Genomic DNA, 19,932 nt, shown 5'->3' with positions numbered 1-19,932 from the left:
CCGTCTCGGCCTCCCAAAGTGCTGGGATTACAGGCTTGAGCCACCGCGCCCAGCCACTTGTCAATTTTTTAAGTTTAGGTATGAGAAAAGTGGTATGGGACACAGACGCATTGTTTGGCAGTAAAATCATGGAACAATGGAAACATTTCCAAACATCCAATTTTAAAATGCTTTGTTCATAGCAGGAGTTTCTTTTGAAAAGCAATTACTTTTACATTCATTGTTAAAACATTACTTTAAACTTAGGGGATGGATTAAGTGTATTTATATTTTCAAAAAACGTCTGGTGGATAGCATACTACTGACAGACACTTGTCATCACAGAAAAGAACAGAAAATCTGGAACACTTGTCTTTTCATTTAAAAAAATGCAAATTATACATCTCTAAGTTAATTATTCAGTACTTTGCCATGATAAATGCAGAGAAACTTTTATGGTAATAAAGATTTTCATGATCACTTCCCGTCTCATTGCAACATCTACTGTTTTATTTCGTTTTCGTAAAACTAAGTGCATCCGCACAGTCTGTATCACAAAGAGGGCAATATATCAGGATAGGATTGTCGTAAATGAATGAGTGGGGCGGGGCACTGTCAAGCCCACTGCTTGGTGTGATTCTCACTTGTAATAAAGCAAATAAACGACCACAAAATATCTCCTTCCTTCCATCCTTTGCAATGTGACTTTGCAGCTCCTTTCAAAGAGAGAAATTACTTCCCCTTCCCTTGAATCTGGGGTAGCCTTGCACCTTGCTTTGGCCAATGGAGCATGGCAGAAGCACCACAGAGTCCGTTTCAAATGTGGGCCACTAGACTCTTTTCCTGCTTCTGCTCTAGATTGTGGAACTCTACCACCAGGTGATCAAGCATGGGCTTCTTAGAAATATGAATCCCCACAGCACTCCTCCAGAGATTCTGATTCATTGGGTCCAGGGATTTATACTTTTATCAAGCACCAGAAGTAATTCTGATTCAGGAGGTCTTCAGATAACACCTCAGAAAACACTGCAAACCTGGATTATGGAGTGGACTCAACTCCAAGCATATTATCAGAATCAGAAAACACATATGAACTAGGGTTCACTCAGAGCAGCCTAAACTCAGTGGTAAGGTTGCATCAGTGTATGCTCCTGGTGCATGTAGGGAGTATCCCACACTGTGACAATATTGATGCAACAATTAGAAGGAGGACCTCCAGAGAAGAGGAAAAGAAGGATCCCTGGAGGTTTTCCTGTGTGTCAACTTTGCAGGATTCCTGAGCTTGACTTCAGTTCTGATTTTGTCTTTTACTAACTTCGTGATCTTGGATAATTCCCCTAACCTCTCTAAGCTTTAGCCTTCCTATCTATAAAGTGGGAATTCTAACTGTGTCATAAGTTTATTGCAAGAAGAAAATGAGGTAAGTTATAGAAAGCACTTAATACAGAACCTGGCATACAGAAGATGGTAACTATTTATTATTCGTGTTTCATTATGATATTGTTATCCTTAAAAACCTACTCCTCTTAGGATGTGAAGAAATAGGAACGCTTTTGCACTGTTGGTGGGAGTGTAAATTAGTTCAACCATTGTGGAAGACAGTGTGGGGATTCCTCAAGGATCTAGAATTAGAATTACCATCTGACCTGGCAATCCCATTACTGCGTATATGCCCAAAGGATTATAAATCATGCTGCTATAAAGACACAGGCACACGTATGTTTATTGCAGCACTATTCACAATAGCAAAGACTTGGAACCAACCCAAATGTCCATCAATGATAGACTGGATTAAGAAAATGTGGCACATATACACCATGGAATACTATGCAGCCATAAAAAGGGATGAGTTAATGTCCTTTGCAGGGACATGGATGAAGCTGGAAACCATCATTCTCAGCAAACTATCACAAGAACAGAAAACCAAACACCACATGTTCTCACTCATAGGTGGGAATTGTACAATGAGATCACTTGGACACAGGGCAGGGAACATCACACACCGGGGCCTGTCAGGGGGCTGGGGGAGGGATAGCATTAGGAGAAACACCTAATGTAAATGATTAGTTGATGGGTGCAGCAAACCAACATGGTTCATGTATACCTATGTATCAAACCTGCACGTTGTGCACATGTACCCTAGAACTTAAAGTATATTAAAAAGGAAAGTTGAGGTTTTCCCATTAATTTCCCATTAATTTAAAAAAAAGTCTACTCCTCTCAAAGGGCTAATTTGCATTTCTGGACATCTCCAAATCCCTCAATGGAAGCCTGTCTCACATATAGTCAGACTCTGGAATCAGCCACATCTTGGTTCCTGTCCTCAACTCCACCACATGTGACTTCAAGCAAGTCACTTATAAATCTCAGTGTTTTCATCTGTAAAACAGGGACAACAATATTACCTTACAGGGTTGTGAAGATTAGAAGAGTTAATGTTCAAAACCTCACACACTGCAACCCACAGCAAATATTAGTGATTAGCATTATTTCCTCAGGGCTATTCTTCATAAATTCTGAAATCCAAACTTGCAGGTTTACAAGAAGCAACCCAGAAATTCAATGGTAAGGTCACATCACTGTATGCTCCTAGCACAGGTAGGGAGAATCCCTCAGTGTGACAAGATTGATGGAACAATTAGAAAGTGGGCCTCCAGAGAAGGAGGAAAGAAGAATCCCTGGAGTTTTCCTGAGGCACAGACCCTAAAAACAGAACTATCTGGTGTTTGGAGCTGCAGCAAGAAGAATAAATTTGCTTTTGTGGGACTCATGTTGCCAAAAGCTCATCTGTGAGTGAATAATGAAGTTGAGATGTATGTGGTCACCAAAAACAGACAAACAAACACACACAAAAAGAACAGGTCAGGGCTTTGAGGCCCAGGAAGTAATTTAGGAAGATAATAAAGGCATCCTCCCATCTCTATTACCTCTTTTACTATCTAAACCAGACCCTCCTAACCCTTGGCCTGCAAAAGTGCAGGACTTTCAACTGGTCCCTCTGCATCGTGCTCTTCTGTTCCTTCCCTCCACTCAGCACACCAAAGCCCAAATTATTTACTGAAAACCCCACTTGCCTCACACCATACTCCTGGGAAAAAACCTACAGAGGGCTGGGTGTGGTGGTTCATGCCTGTAATCCCTGCACTTTGGGAGGCTGAGGAAGGTGGATCACTTGATGTCAGGGGTTCAATACCAGCCTGGCCAACATGGTGAAACCCCGTCTCTACTAAAAATACAAAAATTAGCTGGGTGTGGGGGCAGGCGCCTGTAATCCCAGCTACTTGGGAGACTGAGGCAGGAGGATCACTTGAACCTGAGAGGCAGAGGTCACAGTAAACTGAGATCACGCCATTACACTCCAGCCTGGGCAACAATAGCGAAACCAAACTCCATCTTAAAAAACAAACAAACAAACAAACAAAAAACCCTACAGAGGCCACTCCTATTGGGTCTGACATTAATACTTCATTCTCACATAGTAGGCTTCACCCTGCTGCTTGTCCATGAAATTCTTCTCATTACAGTCATAATACAGTAGTCCCCCTTTATCCAAGAGAGATACATTCCAGCACCCCCACAGTGGATTCCTGAAACCTTAGGTAGTACCAAACCCTACATATACTATGTTTTTTCCCCTACACATACATACCTATAAGGTTTAATTAAGATTAAGTTAATCTGACACAACACATTGCTGTCTATCAGAACACATTTCTGTTTATGTTTTCCATCCACAAATTTAAGGCCTTTTCCATTTTAACTAAGCACTTATTGCTTGCTGTTTGAGGTGCCACAACAAAACTAGCACTATACTACCACGACAGTAGATCTGATAACTGAGAGGACTGCAAAAGGGCAGGTAGGGTATGCAGGATCAACACACTGGCCAAAGGGATGATGCATGTCCCAGGCAGGATGGAGCAGGATGGCGTGAGATTTAATCCCAATACTTGGAACAGTGTGCAATTTAAAACAGATGAATTATTCATTTCTGGAATTTTCAGTTTAATATTTTCAGACCATGGGTAACTGAAAATGTGGAAAACAAAACTATGGATAAGGAGGGATTCCTGTAGCCTTCCAACTGCCAGAAGCAGGGGGGGTGATACTCTCCTGAACATTCTTGTAGTCCAAGTTAGAAGACAAATGTAGCAAAATTCTCCAGACTTTCACATGTTAGGTCTGATTTAATTGCATTCTAGCCAATGTTAAACAAGATTCTTTAGGTTGTTTTAATTTTGCATTCAGAATAAATCTGCTATAGCTGAACATTTTCCCATGTTGGCTTTTTCACTGGTTGTATTTTATTCTTTTTTAAAATATTTTTCTTTTATGACTTACAAATCATTTCCCATATTCTGATTTTTTATAATAAGATTTTCTCTAACCTTTTAAAATCTATTTCATTTTTAAATACGTTCTCAGAACCAGAAGTCTTGGTTCTCTTAAACGGTCACTTGCTTGGGTAGAGCTAGGATTCTGACTTCCAACCTCCCATAGTCATGCCTGTGGCTCACTTCAATATTGGAATCTTCCACAAATGATTTTTGGCAACCAAAGAGGGAATGAACTGTGTCTAGTGGCAGAGGGATGCCAGCCCTGTGAAGTGAGGCAGGGTTGCCTTGCATTCCTCAGAGCTTGAAGAAAAGTTGAGAAAAAAAAATGCTAACATTTAAAAGCTTACCTCAAGGCCTCTGATAAGGAGCATGTTTCTGAGACTGAAGTGTTCCTGTCTTTCATATTTTATAACCTTGCCGTTGCAGCAGGAGAGCCATGGAGGAAGAGAGATGGAAGCATGGAGAATGGGAGATTGGCTTAAATTGGCCCTGAAGAGAAAATGCCCGCAGTGTTACTTGTTTTCCCACGTTTTCCAGTTCAGCCGAGAGTACGAAAGGAAGCCTACAACATGTGAGACTACATGGGCCTTCCCCTTAGTGTCGGAGGCGCTTGTAAGGTAGGATCAACTTTGGGGGAATCTGGAGCTGTCTATAGAAACTTCATGATGTCTGCTAACTTAAAGGCCTGTTTAATTGATTATGAGGCTTTCAGCTAAGGAGCCTGAGCTCTCTGGAAAGTGTTCTGTCAATTCCTGCAAAAGCCTTGCATCAAGCAAACTATAAATCCTTAGAGGTAACATGGAAGCAAAAATAACATTAAAAATGTTCTTACTGCTATTGTTAGTGGTGGTCTTATTCTGTTCTAAGATTATGTGGGCTCTTAGGAACTTCAGGAATTCCTGAGAATTATTTGTGGGAAAGCAAACATTTTTAAGCCTCACTAACAAAGGAGAAACAGTTTATCAGAGCCCTAGTTCAGGAGGGGACCATCTCTGTTCTACCCCTGGCTTTAGCTGAAAAGACCGTGTTTACTCTCAACTTAAATATTCTCAAAATGTCCAAGGGATCAGGGCTTTATTCTTTGATTCTAAATAATAACTTCTCCATAAAATCCTCACTTCTGGAGCTGATAGTCAAGTCCAAATCTTATTAAAGTCTTCATTCGGAATGCATATCCAAATAAAAACATATGATAACTTTTAAAAAATTCATCTCAGATTTTATGCCACCAAATATTAAATTTTAGGGTGCATAAGAATGACACAAAGCACATATTTAAAATGCATATTCCTGGCTTCAATTCAGAAATACCAACCCAGGTGAATTTAATACAAATGGGCCAAGGCCACAATTTGAAAAACATGTCTTTAGACTTTTCTCAGTTAAATACAACCAAACAGAAATTGCTAAATGACATCCATCATGTCTTGTTGCACAGCTTGCTGAGGAAGCATTCTTGAGTCTGCCTACCAGACAGAAAAAAAAAAAAAAAAAAAGGGAATTCTTTTATGGTTAGCAGTGTCCACTCTCTTTTATGAGGAAAATAAAAGCCTCCACCCAAACAAAATTCCGTTTAGGTCTCTTGGCCCAAACCTGTCCCATGGCCTCTGATAGCCACCACAGGGCCTGAGAATGCTGGGAACAAAGCTGTCATGATTAGTCCCAGTGATCATGACCCAACACTAGGGCTTAGTATGTTGCCAACCTCAACAGAATCAGGATCCTGTCTATAAAGAACGTGGAATAAACACTAGGTAACTCCTAGTGTCTACCTGAAAAGGGAAGAAAGCAAATAAATGTTGAACTCCTACTATTATACAAAGAAAATTCTGGAACAGGTACTTTCACAGTTTAAAAAATCTCATTTAACATAACATTATAGATACTATAGATACAGTGCCTGTAAACGGAGCCCTTTGCTTTTGTCATATCTTGTCTGATGATTTTCTAAAAAGATTACCTTTAAAAGTTTCTATTTAATGTAATTTTAATCACTCAAAACTGAGTTTTCTGGCCGGGCGCGGTGGCTCAAGCCTGTAATCCCAGCACTTTGGGAGGCCGAGACGGGCGGATCACGAGGTCAGGAGATCGAGACCATCCTGGCTAACACGGTGAAACCCCGTCTCTATTAAGAAATACAAAAAACTAGCCGGGCGAGGTGGCGGGCGCCTGTAGTCCCAGCTACTCGGGAGGCTGAGGCCGGAGAATGGCGTAAACCCGGGAGGCGGAGCTTGCAGTGAGCTGAGATCCCGCCACTGCACTCCAGCCTGGGTGACAGAGCGAGACTCCGTCTCAAAAAAAAAAAAAAAAAAAAAAAAAACTCAGTTTTCAAGTGTATCTCTAAGCTATATTATACTATAGTTTTCTGTATTGAGGTCCTTTGTTCTGTTTTAGTTGTTTCAGGCAGCAAGAGAAAAATTTTTATGCAAACTTTGGGCATAATATGTTTAATTCATTTGAGATATTAATAAAAGGAACCAAATCCCTTCCCTACTTTCCCAAAGACAAAAATATTTTTAAAACCCTAAGACCTCAAATATAGCTATTATGTGGTATATGGTGATTTCCCTGAGAGATTGGGACATTAAAATTTTTCTTTTGTTCTCAATTTTTAAAAGGAAACTAAATGCAAAAAAAAAAAAAAAAAACTAATACAATGCACAAGACACCAGTTAAAACATGGGAATCAAGAAGCACAAAGGTGAATGTTCTCATAGGAACCTCAGATCATGTATCCTGTTTCTATGCATGATCTGGGTGTTTCTGCTGATAAACCTAACATTTTGTTTGTTTGTTTGTTTGTTTGTTTTGTTTTTTAAGATAGAGTTTCGTTCTTGTTACCCAGGCTGACGAGCAGTGGCATGATCTCGGCTCACTGCAACCTCTGCCTCCTGGGTTCGAGTAATTCTCCTACCTCAGTCGCCCAAGTAGCTGGGATTGCAGGCACCCACCACCATGCCCAGCTAATTTTTTGTATTTTTAGTAGAGATGGAGTTTTATCATGTTGGCCAGGCTGGTCTCGAACCCCTGACCTCAGGTGACCCACCCATCTCGGCCTCCCAAAGTGCAGGGATTACAGGCATGAGTCACCGTGCCCTGCCTAACCTGACATTCTGGTCATGAACCCTTGTAAATCTGTAACTGCCTGGACAGTCATCATATGTTTAGAAGTGAAAACAACTACTAGAATAATTGCTTATTAAATTTTGTATTTATTTTTATTCTCTGCATTGTATCTACAAACAATATAATTATCTGTATTTTTTTTTCTCTGCACTGTATCTTAAAACAATATATTTATCTGTATTTACAAGTCTTTAGTTTCCATTACCAGAATTGGGTTGATGGATCGACACAGTGCTAAAAAACTGATCTAGGCTGGGCGCAGAGGCTCACACCTGTAATGCCAGCACTTTAGGAGGCCAAGGCAGGTGGATCACGAGGTCAGGAGTTCAAGACCAGCCTGGCCAACATAGTGAAACCCTGTCTCTACTGAAAATACAAAAATTAGCTGAGCGTGGTGCACATGTCTGTAATCCCATCTACTTGGGAGGTTGGGGTAGGAGAATCGCTTGAACCCGGGAGGCGAAGGTTACAGTGAGCACTCCAGCCTGGGTGACAGAGCAAGACTCCATCTCAAATAAATAAATAAATATAAAAATTATAATCTATTCAGTAAACAGATCAGTCCACAAGGCCCCAAAATGAGTCAGACTGAATGTGTGACACTTAATTGAATTGTTTAGACATTTTATAGTCGTAGACATCCAATCTCACTCCTAGAATAGGAGGCAATTGAACAAGCACCACACAGATTTCTTTGACTTTGAGAGGTTAAATCTGCTGGAGAGTTTTGGTCTCTTCCCTTTGTCATCTCCCCCTACCCTCCTTCTTCCCTCCAAGTCAGAGAAGGGAATAGAAAGGCACAATATACAAACTAAACATTATATGTAATGCTATGTTCCCCAAGTCTGTCCCCTTCTTTTAGGTGGAAACTCTGATGTGCGAACCCCATGATGTAGAACTAATTCTTGGTTTGGAGCAGGGGTTGGCAAACTTTTTCTGTAAAGGGTTAAAGAGTAAATATTTTCAGCTTTTCAGGCTGTAAGATCTCTGTCCTAAACTCCTCACCTCTTCTGTTGGATCATGAAAGTAGCCACAGATAAAACATAAACAAATTGGCATAGCTACGTTGCAATAAAACTTTATTTACAGAACCAGGCAGTGAGCCAGGTCATTTGCCGACTGCTGGTCTACAGAAGTCTAGCTAGTTTGTTTTTTCTCATTGTATTGAGGATATATTCTATTTTAGAGTTCAGTAATTCAATGCTATTTTTTAAAAATATACACTGTTGCCTGATTCCAGTTTATTTCTTGATACTACTATTCTAATTAATCTATCAGGCATTCTTCTAATTGTAAAACTTCTAGCTCCAATTTCAGATTCCTTTAATTTTCTTTACCTTTATCACAACCCAAATTTCCCCAGCCTTCATCTGCTGATGAGTACAATCACAGCTGAGTTAGAACACATTAGCCTTATTACTTGCTTTAATTAGTGTAAGGTATCAGAATATGGCATCCCAAAATATGCCACTTTGGCATAAAAATTATTTTGAGTTGGAGGCATATGAGAATCAACAGATGTAGAAAGAAGTCATCCTGGAGCTTTCCACATCCAACTAAAAGCAGACAATTCTCAGAAGCGAGAACTGCCATGAATGTCCTCTCCTTGATGGCCAAGGAGATGGAAAGTCTGCACCAAGGGGGACCTGAACAAACAAACCTTACTCCATTTGTTTCTCCCACATATTCATCCTCCATTTGCCACTTGTCTTAGTCCATTTCGTGCTGCTGTAACAGAATACCTGAGGGTAGGCAATTTATAATGAACAGAGATCTGTTTCTTATGGTTCTAGAGGCTAGAAAGTCCAAGATTGAAGGACTGACATCTGAAGAGGGTCTTCTTGTGGCATTATCCCATCACAGAAGGTAGAAACACAAGCAGGCACTTTCGTGAGAAAGAGAAGGGGGCTGAACTCAATCTTCTATCAGGTACCTACTTTCAAGATAACACACTCCTGCATGCAGCAGCATTAATCCATGTCTGAGAGCAGAGCCCTCATGTCCTAATCACCTAGTAGGATGCTACCCCTAAACACTGTTGCCTTGGAGATTAAGTTTCCAACACATGAACTTTGGGAGGCAAATTCAAACCACAGCACCACCTTTGAAAGCCTGAAACCGTTTATCTTTGTTTTGTTTCTTTACCAATTTTTGTTTTGTTTTGTTTTGTATTTTTTTTTGTTTTTTTCATTAAAATGTTATTGGCCGGGCACAGTGTCTCACATCTGTAATCCCAGCACTTTGGGAGTCTGAGGTGGATGGATCACCTGAGGTCAGGAGTTTGAGACCAGCCTGGCCAACATAGTGAAACTCAGTGTCTACTGAAAATAAAAAAATTTATCTGGGTGGCATGCACCTGTAGTCCCAGCTACTGGGGAGGCTGAGGCAGGAAAACCGCTTGAACCTGGGAGGTTGAAGTTACAATGAGCTGAGATCGGCCCCATCTCAAAAATAAATAAATACAAATAAAACAAAAGATGCTACTTAAACCAAATTCTAGCCTTTCTTTCATTTCAACTACTCTTCAAGAGGTTTCTGCCTTGCTGTGCACTGCATCCATTAATAAACTGGTTTTCTCTTGTTAACCTTTTTTTAGTCTAATTTATAGGGCCCTTGCCAGAGAACATGAGTAGATGGAGCATATTTTTTGTCCCCTACAAAAGCTATTGCCGTATAACAAAGCAACCCAAAACTCAGTGTCTTAAGGCAACTATGTAGTATCTTTTCGTGAGTCGTTGGGTCAGATGGTTTAAGTCTCTCCTCACTTTTTCATCATAACGTTCTCAGCAGTTCTTGGTATTTATTATTCCAAATGAACTAATAAAATAATATCCTCTAATTTCCAAAATAAATTATTGAGATTTTAATTGCAATTTCCCCATTTCTTTATTTTAGAAAGATTGACGTTTTTATGATATGTTTTTTCACCTAAAACCATGATATACCCTTCCATTTTTTCAGACCTTGTTTTCTGTCTTTTCCTAAAATTTTCCAGTTGTATTCAAACAGGCCCTGGTTTTTTTTCTTAATTTTGCTCATAAGCATTTTACAAGTTGTATGGCTATCATTGGGGCATTTTCATTTGTAGTCAATTATTGTTAATACAGAGAATTTTGATTTTTATACATTTATCTTATGCCGACCCTCTTTACTAAAGTCAAATTTGTTTTAAATTTCCCTTTCTACAAAATTATATTGTACTTTTCATTTTTCTTTCAATTCTCGATTTAGAACTCTTGTTTCTTCTTACTCCTTTCTTACTATTCCTTACTATGTGCCCAGTGTTGTTACAAGCATTAAATAAAATAGCATATGCAAAGCACTTTGCACAATGGCTGGTGAAAAGAGCAGTAAGCACTCAGTAAATGTTAGCCATTATTAAGAATTTGCTGTTTATTCAAGATGAATTTAAACCTTATGCTATACTTTGGTCATCATCCTAGTCATAGTCATGAGATCTTTTGAATACATGAAGTGGGAAAAAAATATATGTGTGGAAAACTCTGGGAAACAGTATACAATTCTATTTCATATTCCCATATTCCTAATACCTGTTAATATCCAGACTATATAAATAATGAGCTAACACATGAAATACCATTTTAGTTAATTCAGTTCTAAAGATTAAATGTAAGATTTTGTGCTTTAATGAGAAGTATCAAATTGAATTTTTTATATGAAAATTATAATGCTTATGAAATGCAGCTTTAATATAACCAATGAACACAATTAAAGCAGACCTTCCTAATTAAATATAATGTTGAGAATAATCTATGTTTCTAATTCTGATATTCCACTACCTATATTGAAAGACACTTGATTCTGCTTTCCCAAAGTGCTATTTTTTAAATTTTTTTCTACTACATTTGAATTTATCTATGCTTGCTTTAGACAAATGTTTCCACTTTTCTGCTTTTTCCCCTTGTAAAAATACACTTTTTAAAAAAAATCTAAGAAACACAAGAGAAGTTGGACACAAGGAAAAAGAAGTGCGGCTGAACCAAGAATACTGTGTTTTGACTGCCTTTGGATTTGTATCTACCATGTATCACTACAGTCATGTGCACCATAAGGATGTTTCAGTAAACAACAGACTACATTCCTAGACCGACTACATACCTACAGAGGGTAGTCCCATAAGATCATAATGCTGTATTTTTACTGTACCATTTCTATGTTTACATATACAAATATTTACCATTGTACTACAACTGCCTATAGTATTCAGCACAGTAACATGCTGTTCAGGTTTGTAGCCTAGGAGCAACAGACTATACCATATAGCCTAGGTGTGTAGCAGGCTGTATCATCTAGGATTAAGTCAACTTTATGATGTTTGCACAATGACAAAATCACCTAAGGGCACATTTCTCAGAATGTATCCCTGTCATTATATTTAGTCACTTGGCTCAGTGGGCTATGTACCACTTGGCTGAGTGGTACTACGAAGCAAAGATTCCAAGGTCTAGTCTTGTCAATTTTGGTATCACTGTATTTCTTGGCCAAAAGACTGTATTTTAAAAGTAAATAAATATTAATAAAAGCAACAGTTTTTGAATGCAGTATTTCATTTAATTCCTGACTATAACTTTTGCTTCACAAACAAGGAAACTGAGGCCCAATAAAGCTGAAAGTCAAAAGCCAAGGAGGAATTAGTGGTTTGACTTCAGAATCTGAATTCTTAATCACAAAACTATACTCTCTTAAACTTTTGTCTTCTGTTTTGCCAAAACATTTTCTCCTAAGTAACTAAACTTTTAACCGATTTCTTACTCAAAATTCTTTATTGCTACGATGTAGTAGAAAAGAAAAGCGCATTTTTTTGAGGACAAAGCTTGCACTGTGCACCTGGAAAAGCCACAGAGATGATTTAGGGTATCTGAAGGGAGAAATTTCTAAGCAGCAAAGCATTCAAGAGGTGACTTGGGTGCTGTTAAGAGCATTCCATTTTAAAATGCAAAATTCTTTTGCATTTTTCATCAATTCTGTAAAATACCTAGTAGCCTTCCCATGATTTCTCTTGCTGCCTAAATTATCTGGAGTAAGTTTCTATCATTTGCTACCAAGAACCCTGATCATAACAGGTGGCACGTGAAAAAAAAAAAAAAAAAAAGCGTACTTTTCATAAAATTCTTGATACTGCTATCAAGTGGGTGTTGCTGAAAAGATATCCAAAAATGTGGATGCGACTTTGGAACTGGGTAACAGGCAGAGGTTGGAACAGTTTGGATGGCTTAGAAGAAGACACCAAAATGTGGGAAAGTTTAGAATCTCTTACAAGATTATTGAATGGCTTTGACAAAAATGCTGATACTGATAAGGTCCAGGCTGAGGTGGTCTCAGATGGAGATGAGGAACTTGTTGGGAACTGGAGCAAAGGTGACTCTTGTTATGTTTTAGCAAAGAGAATGGTGGCATTTTGTCCCTACCCTAAGAGATTTGTGGAACTTTGGACTTGAGAGAGATGATTTAGGGTGAGAGAGATGATTTAGGGTATCCGGAGGGAGAAATTTCTAAGCAGCAAAGCATTCAAGAGGTGACGTGGGTGCTGTTAAGAGCATTCCATTTTAAAAGGAAAACAGAGCATAAAAGTTCAGAAAAATTGCAGCCTGACGATGCAATAGAAAAGAAAAGCACATTTTTTGAGGACAAAGCTTGCACTGTGCACCTGGAAAAGCCACAGACGGTCTTAAAGCCAGTCAGTTAAAGAAGCCAGGTGGTGGCTATACCCCACAAAGTCACAGGGGCAGATCTGCCCAAGACTCTGGGAAACTACTTCTTGCATCAGCATGACCTGGAGTCAAAGAAGATCATTTTGGAGCTTTAAAATTGACTGCCCCGCTGGATTTCGGACTTACATGGGCCCTGTAACCCCTTTGTTTTGGCCAATGTCTCCCATTTGGGATGGCTGTATTTACCCAATACCTGTACCCCCATTGTATCTAGGAATAACTAGGTTGCTTTTGATTTTACAGGCTCACAGGTGTAAGGAACTTCCTTGTCTCAGATGAGACTTTGGACTGTGGACTTTTGGATTAATGCTGCAATGAGTAAAGACTTGGGGGACTGTTGAGAAGGCATGATTGGTTTTGAAATGTGAGGACATGAGATTTGGAGGGGCCAGGGGCAGAGTGATATGGTTTGGCTCTGTGTCCCCACCCAAATCTCATCTTGAATTGTACTCCCATAATTCCCACGTGTTGTGGGAGGGACCTGGTGGGAGATAATTTAAATCATGGGGGCGGTTTCCCCCATACTGTTCTCATGGTAGTGAATAAGTCTCACGAGATCTGATGGTTTTATCAGGGGTTTCCACTTTTGCGTCTTCCCCATTTTCTCTTGCTGCCAACCATGTAAGAAGTGCCTTTCACCTCCCACCATGATTCTGAGGCTTCCCCAGTCATGTGGAACTGTAAGCCCAATCACACCTTTTTTCCTTCCCAGTCTCAGGTATGTCTTTAATCAGCAGCGTGAAAACGGACTAATACAAGAAACGTATCCCTACTCCCCAATTCCAAATATAGAGAACAGAATGGCAACTTTGGTACTTACTCACAACTCATGGTCACCAATATTCCCAGTCTACTTGTCTTCCTATACCCACAGAAGTCTGCATTTCCTAACCCTCCTTACACGTGAGTGGGGCCGTGTGAACTGTTTTGCCCGATGAACTAGCAGGTGATGTGTGTCACTTCTGATTCAAAACACTGAAGAGTTGGTGTGTAATTTTTATGCTCTTTCCCTCTAAAACCTCCCTTTGACATAGGAACATAAGGTGGAAGAATTTCACCCTGAATGACTAAGGTGAACAGAATGTCAACCTGTATGATCAAATGGCACAAATTTAGAGATGTGTTTCTACAGCATAGTTTTTCCTAACTAAAGCAGTATGTACCCATCTATGTTCCAAATCCTTGGAAACTGTTATACAGGTGTTTTAAGAATATTAGAGAAATATTCAAAGAAACTTTTTTCTGGATGGACTAAGACTGCCTCATTATTTTCCCACTTAAATAATGGAACATAAGCTCCTGCTGTCAAAAATTTCACCGTAATACAATATTCGAAACTAAGTATTGGATTCCAGTAATAAGAGATGCCTGCATTTTCCCTCTTCCATCAGAAACTTTTTCACAAGGAGGAAAGGGTATGTGGAAACAAAGCAATATAAAATGTATCACATAAGTAAGAAGCCAAAAAGTTAATTTTATTGAGTAAAGTTCATTCAGAGCTTACACAGATCATAAGAATACTTTAGATTGTAACAGCTGAAAAGATCAATAGCTGACTGGAAAGAAGAAAGGAGGCAGTTTCTACTTTCAATGTAGAAAAAAAAAAATCTAATTGCTACAGATGTCTTGTAAAATCCTCAAAACAAGGTCTAGCCAAGTTTATTGTTTGGTAATTTTTTTTTTTTCAAGGGGAAAAAAAGCAAGATTCAATGTGTGTACTACTGGTTACAACTAATACAACAGCTTGAAAAAATCATGAGACAAAAGCATAAATATAATATAAAACGACAAAATTTTAAAATTGTATTGTAGGAATATAACTATAATAAGTGGAAAAGATACATTAAAACCATCAGTGTGTTACACTTGTTCAAAACAGAACTCACAAGGCAGACGAAAACTGATGCAAGTTAAGGAAAATGGTCTGTTTTTAGGAAGCATGTCCAGACAGACACCACAAAGAAATGCCAACAGAGACTGTGGTCCCCTCTTGTTACTAGTAACGTGTGAAAGGTGGAGTGACTGGGTTAACAGCCTAAGCTTTCTCCAAGGATTTGTAGTATTCCATCAGCACAGTCCAAGCCTTGGGAGCCATGAAACCTTCAGGTGGTTTCTGGCCTTCTCGAGCAAGTTTGCGCATTCGTGTTCCTGAAATAAATTCAAAGTCTTCATGGCTAAAGGAGAGGAAAAAAAGAAAATTATTTCATAATTTTAGAAACTTATATTTTTAAAAAGCATTTGTTCCTTCTGTTCATATTAGATAAGCTTAATGAAAAAAATACTGAACATAGTACTTGTGAATATAAATCTGATTTCAAATTTGTCAGAACCAGAAAAAAAAAAACAGTATGGAAATTTTTATTAAGACCATTGTAGAGTCACACGAAATTTTAAGAAATAATATAGCCAGTCACCATTGTACCCTTCATCCAGTTTCCTCCCAAAGGTAACATCTTGCAAAATTACAGCATATCACAGCCAGGGTATCAGTGTGGAAACAATCTACCAATCTTACTCAGACTTTCCTAATTTTACTTGTACTCATTTTTCTTATACACTTAATACTATACTTTATCACATGTGTAGGTTCATGTAGCCACCACAGTGAAGTTACAGAACACTTCCAAAACCACGTCCATCCCACGGGTTGCCCTTTTATAGTCATACCTGCCTCGCCCCTCTGCCCTCTCCTCCCCAGCTCCTGGCAGTCACTAATCTAGAATTAGATTTCTGTTTTTTTTTTTTTCAAGAAAACACTAAATCTAATTTAGCTAGCACAAATTGAAAACTTTTAAGGAAGTTACAACCTGAAAGGCTAAATTAATGCTGAAATATTAAAATTGAATTTTTTTTTTTCTGGAACAGCAAGTAAATAGCAATAATCAATACTATTTAATTGACAAGACACAACAGAGGTAGCGTTGATAGTTTTTCTCATCTTCACACATACAAAAACACACAAAAGCCCTCAAATCACTAAGCACAGAGCACATATAGGTATGGCATATATTGCTTACCTTAAATTCATCCTCTTCTTTCAAACATGGGAATCAACCTAGATGGCCAACTATGACTCAGCAAGCATTCAGAATTGCTCAGGTCACCAGATCATGAGCCTGTTTACTTCTAGTTGGTAGTTCTATGTTCCTTCCTCTCTTCATTATTTATAGACTTAACCTGAGAACCCAGTGCAATCATAAACTACCAAGTGGCCCTGGCTTCTGGAGGTATGCCAAGTATGTTTTAACTAATAATCACACTTCTACAAACCTAAAAGGAAATAATTGGAGGCAGACAAATATTATGCCTAAGACAGCTATGTGAAAGTCATTTTACAATAGCAAAATACTATAAATAACCTAAAGGCCAAAAGATCCTAAATAAGTTACAGTACAGTCCTAAGTAGAATATTACATAGTCATTAAAGTAAGGATGGGATAAGATGCTCATGATGTGATTAATGATAAATAAAATAACCAGGACACAAAACTATATACAAACATTGCTATGAACTCATAGGTGGAACCTTAGGGAAGTAATTAGAATTAAATGAGGCCAAAAGGGTAGGCCCCCCAAGATGGGATTAATCCCCTTATAAGAAAAGAAAGAGACAGGAGATTCTTGCTCTTTCCTCTACGTGAGGACACAGCAAGAAGGCAGCCATCCACAACCAGGAAAAAGGGTCCTCACCAGACACTGCATCTGCTGGCACCTTGATCTTGGACTTCCCAACCTCTAGAACTGTGAGAAATAAATGTTTATCATCTAAGCCTTCCAGGTTATGGTATTTTTTTATAGCAGCCTGAACTCAGACAAATATCACTGCTATTTTGAGAAAATACAGAGAGAGAGAGGAGAGAGAGAATGAATGAGCACATAAAGAAATATACCCTATGTACTCATTGTGGGGGTTTAAAAAAAAGAAGAAATAGGCCCAAATGTTAACAGTGTTTATCTCTGGGAAGTGGTCTTACAAGTGCTTTTTATTTTGTTCATGTTTTCTGCAGTTTTCTACAATGATCATTTTATCAATTATTAATATTATCAAAATCAAACAAAAATATCAATTATTATCAATAATCTTATACTGAGTAAAAACTTATTTTAAAAATCTCTATCCAAAGTGATCATTCTGGCCCCACAACAATTATAATGGCTATTAACACACCTGTAAATGACAGACATTAGCAGTAAAAAAAATCTGAATGGTGCTAAGGACATCAAATATATTCATATTCAATAAGTATTAACTAACCAGTGATAAGGTGGTTTATTATCTAAGTAGGAGCTCAGTAAATATTTGGTGAAATATGAAGGGATAAATAGGTACATGTATAGGAAAATGTATTGGTTCAATATAGCACCATTCATAGCCCTCAGTGACTAATCTTTATACTGTGGCAAAAAGGGGAATTTAGCTTTACTGAATACTGTGGTCAATTTGGGCCACTCCTTTGTTTTTTGAAAGACATTAATGTTTTATTCAAATGTAACAAATTAAGAATGGGTCCTAGAAGTGGGTGGCAGAGGGTCTTAAGACAAGAAACTAACATGCATTAAGATGGGATAGGAGTGCTGATATAAATAAGTGAACACATAAATACATAATATAAGAAATGTCAGTTACTGAAGTTTGGGCTACTTCTTCATTCCCTTTTATCTAAATCTGGACTATTCATATTAGAAGTTTCAGCACGCCCTTCATAATGATCTCATCAATAATCCTCTTCAGATCTGTCTTCTCTCTGACCTCACTTACCTCCACACTAGTCAGCTTTCCACCATCTTCCTTATCACAGTTCACTGAATCTAGCTATGAGCTTGTGGGCTATCCACTCACTAAGGTGGGCTCTAGAACAAGAAAGAAGTATTATTATTTCCTTAGTGATCTAGGTGGTATATCAAGCTTCTGGTTTCTTCTGTTTGATGTTTGTTATCTGTGTGCTCAATGACTCAACCGCTCATAGGGTTTATATGAGTCTTGGGCTTGTTTTTTTTTTTTTTTTTTAACACCAGTCTCCAAGCATCTCCTGTACCTGACCTACCCCTCTGTCTGACCACTGCTGTCAGTTCGTACAATCAACTTGACACTTGGTTCCTGGTCTAGTTCTACCTCTTAGCTTCACTACTGGCTCCAATTCTGGCCTTTCCAACTTGCCAGTGAGGAACCAGGATTTTAACAAATGCTCCATTCCCCTTTGAAACATGTCTAAGAGTTTTATTCTGGAATGCTATACATATATAATATGAATATAAACTAGTGTGACTCATTTAATCAGTCACAAGAAAAATCAGTGTCAGTGTTTTATAATCTCCTTCCTATTAAGCAGAAAGGTACTACTACTTTAATTCAGATATGTGACATCCTCCCCTAGTCATCCTGTCTATTCTCCCTATTCTCTGCATTACCAGGAAGTAGACATAACAAGAAGTAGACATTCAACTCAGTATTTCAACTCTCATCTTCTTAGGTAAAACACATTTTACATGTCTACACCAAATTATTAAAGATGATGGATAAACATTAACAGATGAAAGATTAACAGATACTGCTTCAAAACAAGATGGTTTGATTCAGAGAGTTTGTAAACGTAGGGAGTATCTCCCACCTCTATCATATTCAATGTGCAAGAAATGTCAAGTGGACCATGATATACGGGCCCATGCAGATGGGCTAGTTACTATAGTTCAAAATAAAGTAAACTATCATCTTTATATTACATAAAGGACTATGACTTAAGGGGAGAAAAACAAAGTTACTGCATGTGAAATGAGCCTAGGAAAATAAGCAAGGCTATGAGAGAAGAGATTTCAAAAACAATCAGGAGAGCTGGAGTTAGAAACAATTTGTAAGTGTATCAAAACTAAAATAAAAACTGAGTTTGAGAAAATGGGGAAGCTCTCCAAAGAAAGAAAACTCACCAAAAGGCAAAGCATTTGTCAAAAAGGTAGAAAGAGAACCAAGATGATTATATGTAGTCATAGAAGAAGGGAAACTTAAAAATGGTAAGGTCACAGAGGGCTTAGGAAGATGACCACAGTAGGGAACAAAATACTGAATTTACAAATCAGAATTTAAATCTTCCTTAATAGAGGAGTTTTAATAGATGATGAAAGAAAGAGATGGAGCGGTGAAATGGCAGAGATACACAATGGAGTTAAAATGTGATTTTTTTTTTTTTAAGGAAACCAGAGAAGGCTTAACAAGTTATATAGGCAGGAGAAAATAAGTGGCAAGAATGAGAAAGGGGAGGAGGATGAGCGCCAGGAAAAGAAACAAGAGAAACATAGGTTGGAGAAGGAAGGCCAGGATGAAGACACAGGGAGAGGGGCTTTGACAAGGAGGAGGGTCAGGAGTGATGAAAAGAGGAAAGAGAAGGTGGGGGCAGGGTGGAGAGAGAGAGAGAAATGATTTGGTGCTAGAAAAAGATGTGGTGGTTAATGCAAGACGGTCTTAATTTTCTCAATAAAGATGTCAGGTTGCCTTCTGAGGGTGTGGAGAATCTGCGTGCGAATGAATATATAAAATAATCCATCAATGCAGTTAGTTGACTTTATCTCCAGGCCAGAGAGGTTACATCTCAGGACAAGACTTAGCGAGCAGAGCCTAGACAGGAAGTTAAGGGAGTTGAGTAGCTATGGAGGGGGTCCAGATAGCTTTTCAACTATATCCAAAAATGCTTGCTCTAGCCAGATGTAAAATTAAAAACCGGTTTGGTCAAGAATAATTTAACAAAATACTGACTGAATGTGCTTCA

The 19,932-nt window shown here is 38.5% G+C and overlaps 1 protein-coding gene across 2 annotated transcripts in view; it reads right to left on the bottom strand.

Annotated features, from left to right (window-relative positions):
• Positions 1–14,628: 14,628 nt before the first annotated feature.
• LOC105486294 (3'-phosphoadenosine 5'-phosphosulfate synthase 1) overlaps positions 14,629–19,932 on the bottom strand; it is a 103,929-nt gene continuing 98,625 nt past the window's right edge. For both annotated transcript variants that reach the window (XM_011749114.2, XM_071093226.1), the window contains exon 12: positions 14,629–15,348. In XM_011749114.2, the coding sequence (XP_011747416.1) occupies positions 15,210–15,348 (139 nt within the window). In that variant the 3' untranslated portion in view covers positions 14,629–15,209. The remainder of the gene's footprint in view (positions 15,349–19,932) is intronic.

The sequence above is a fragment of the Macaca nemestrina genome, chromosome 3 (assembly GCF_043159975.1).
Source record: "Macaca nemestrina isolate mMacNem1 chromosome 3, mMacNem.hap1, whole genome shotgun sequence".
NCBI lineage: Eukaryota > Metazoa > Chordata > Mammalia > Primates > Cercopithecidae > Macaca > Macaca nemestrina.
This window is presented reverse-complemented; position numbering and strand designations above follow the sequence as displayed.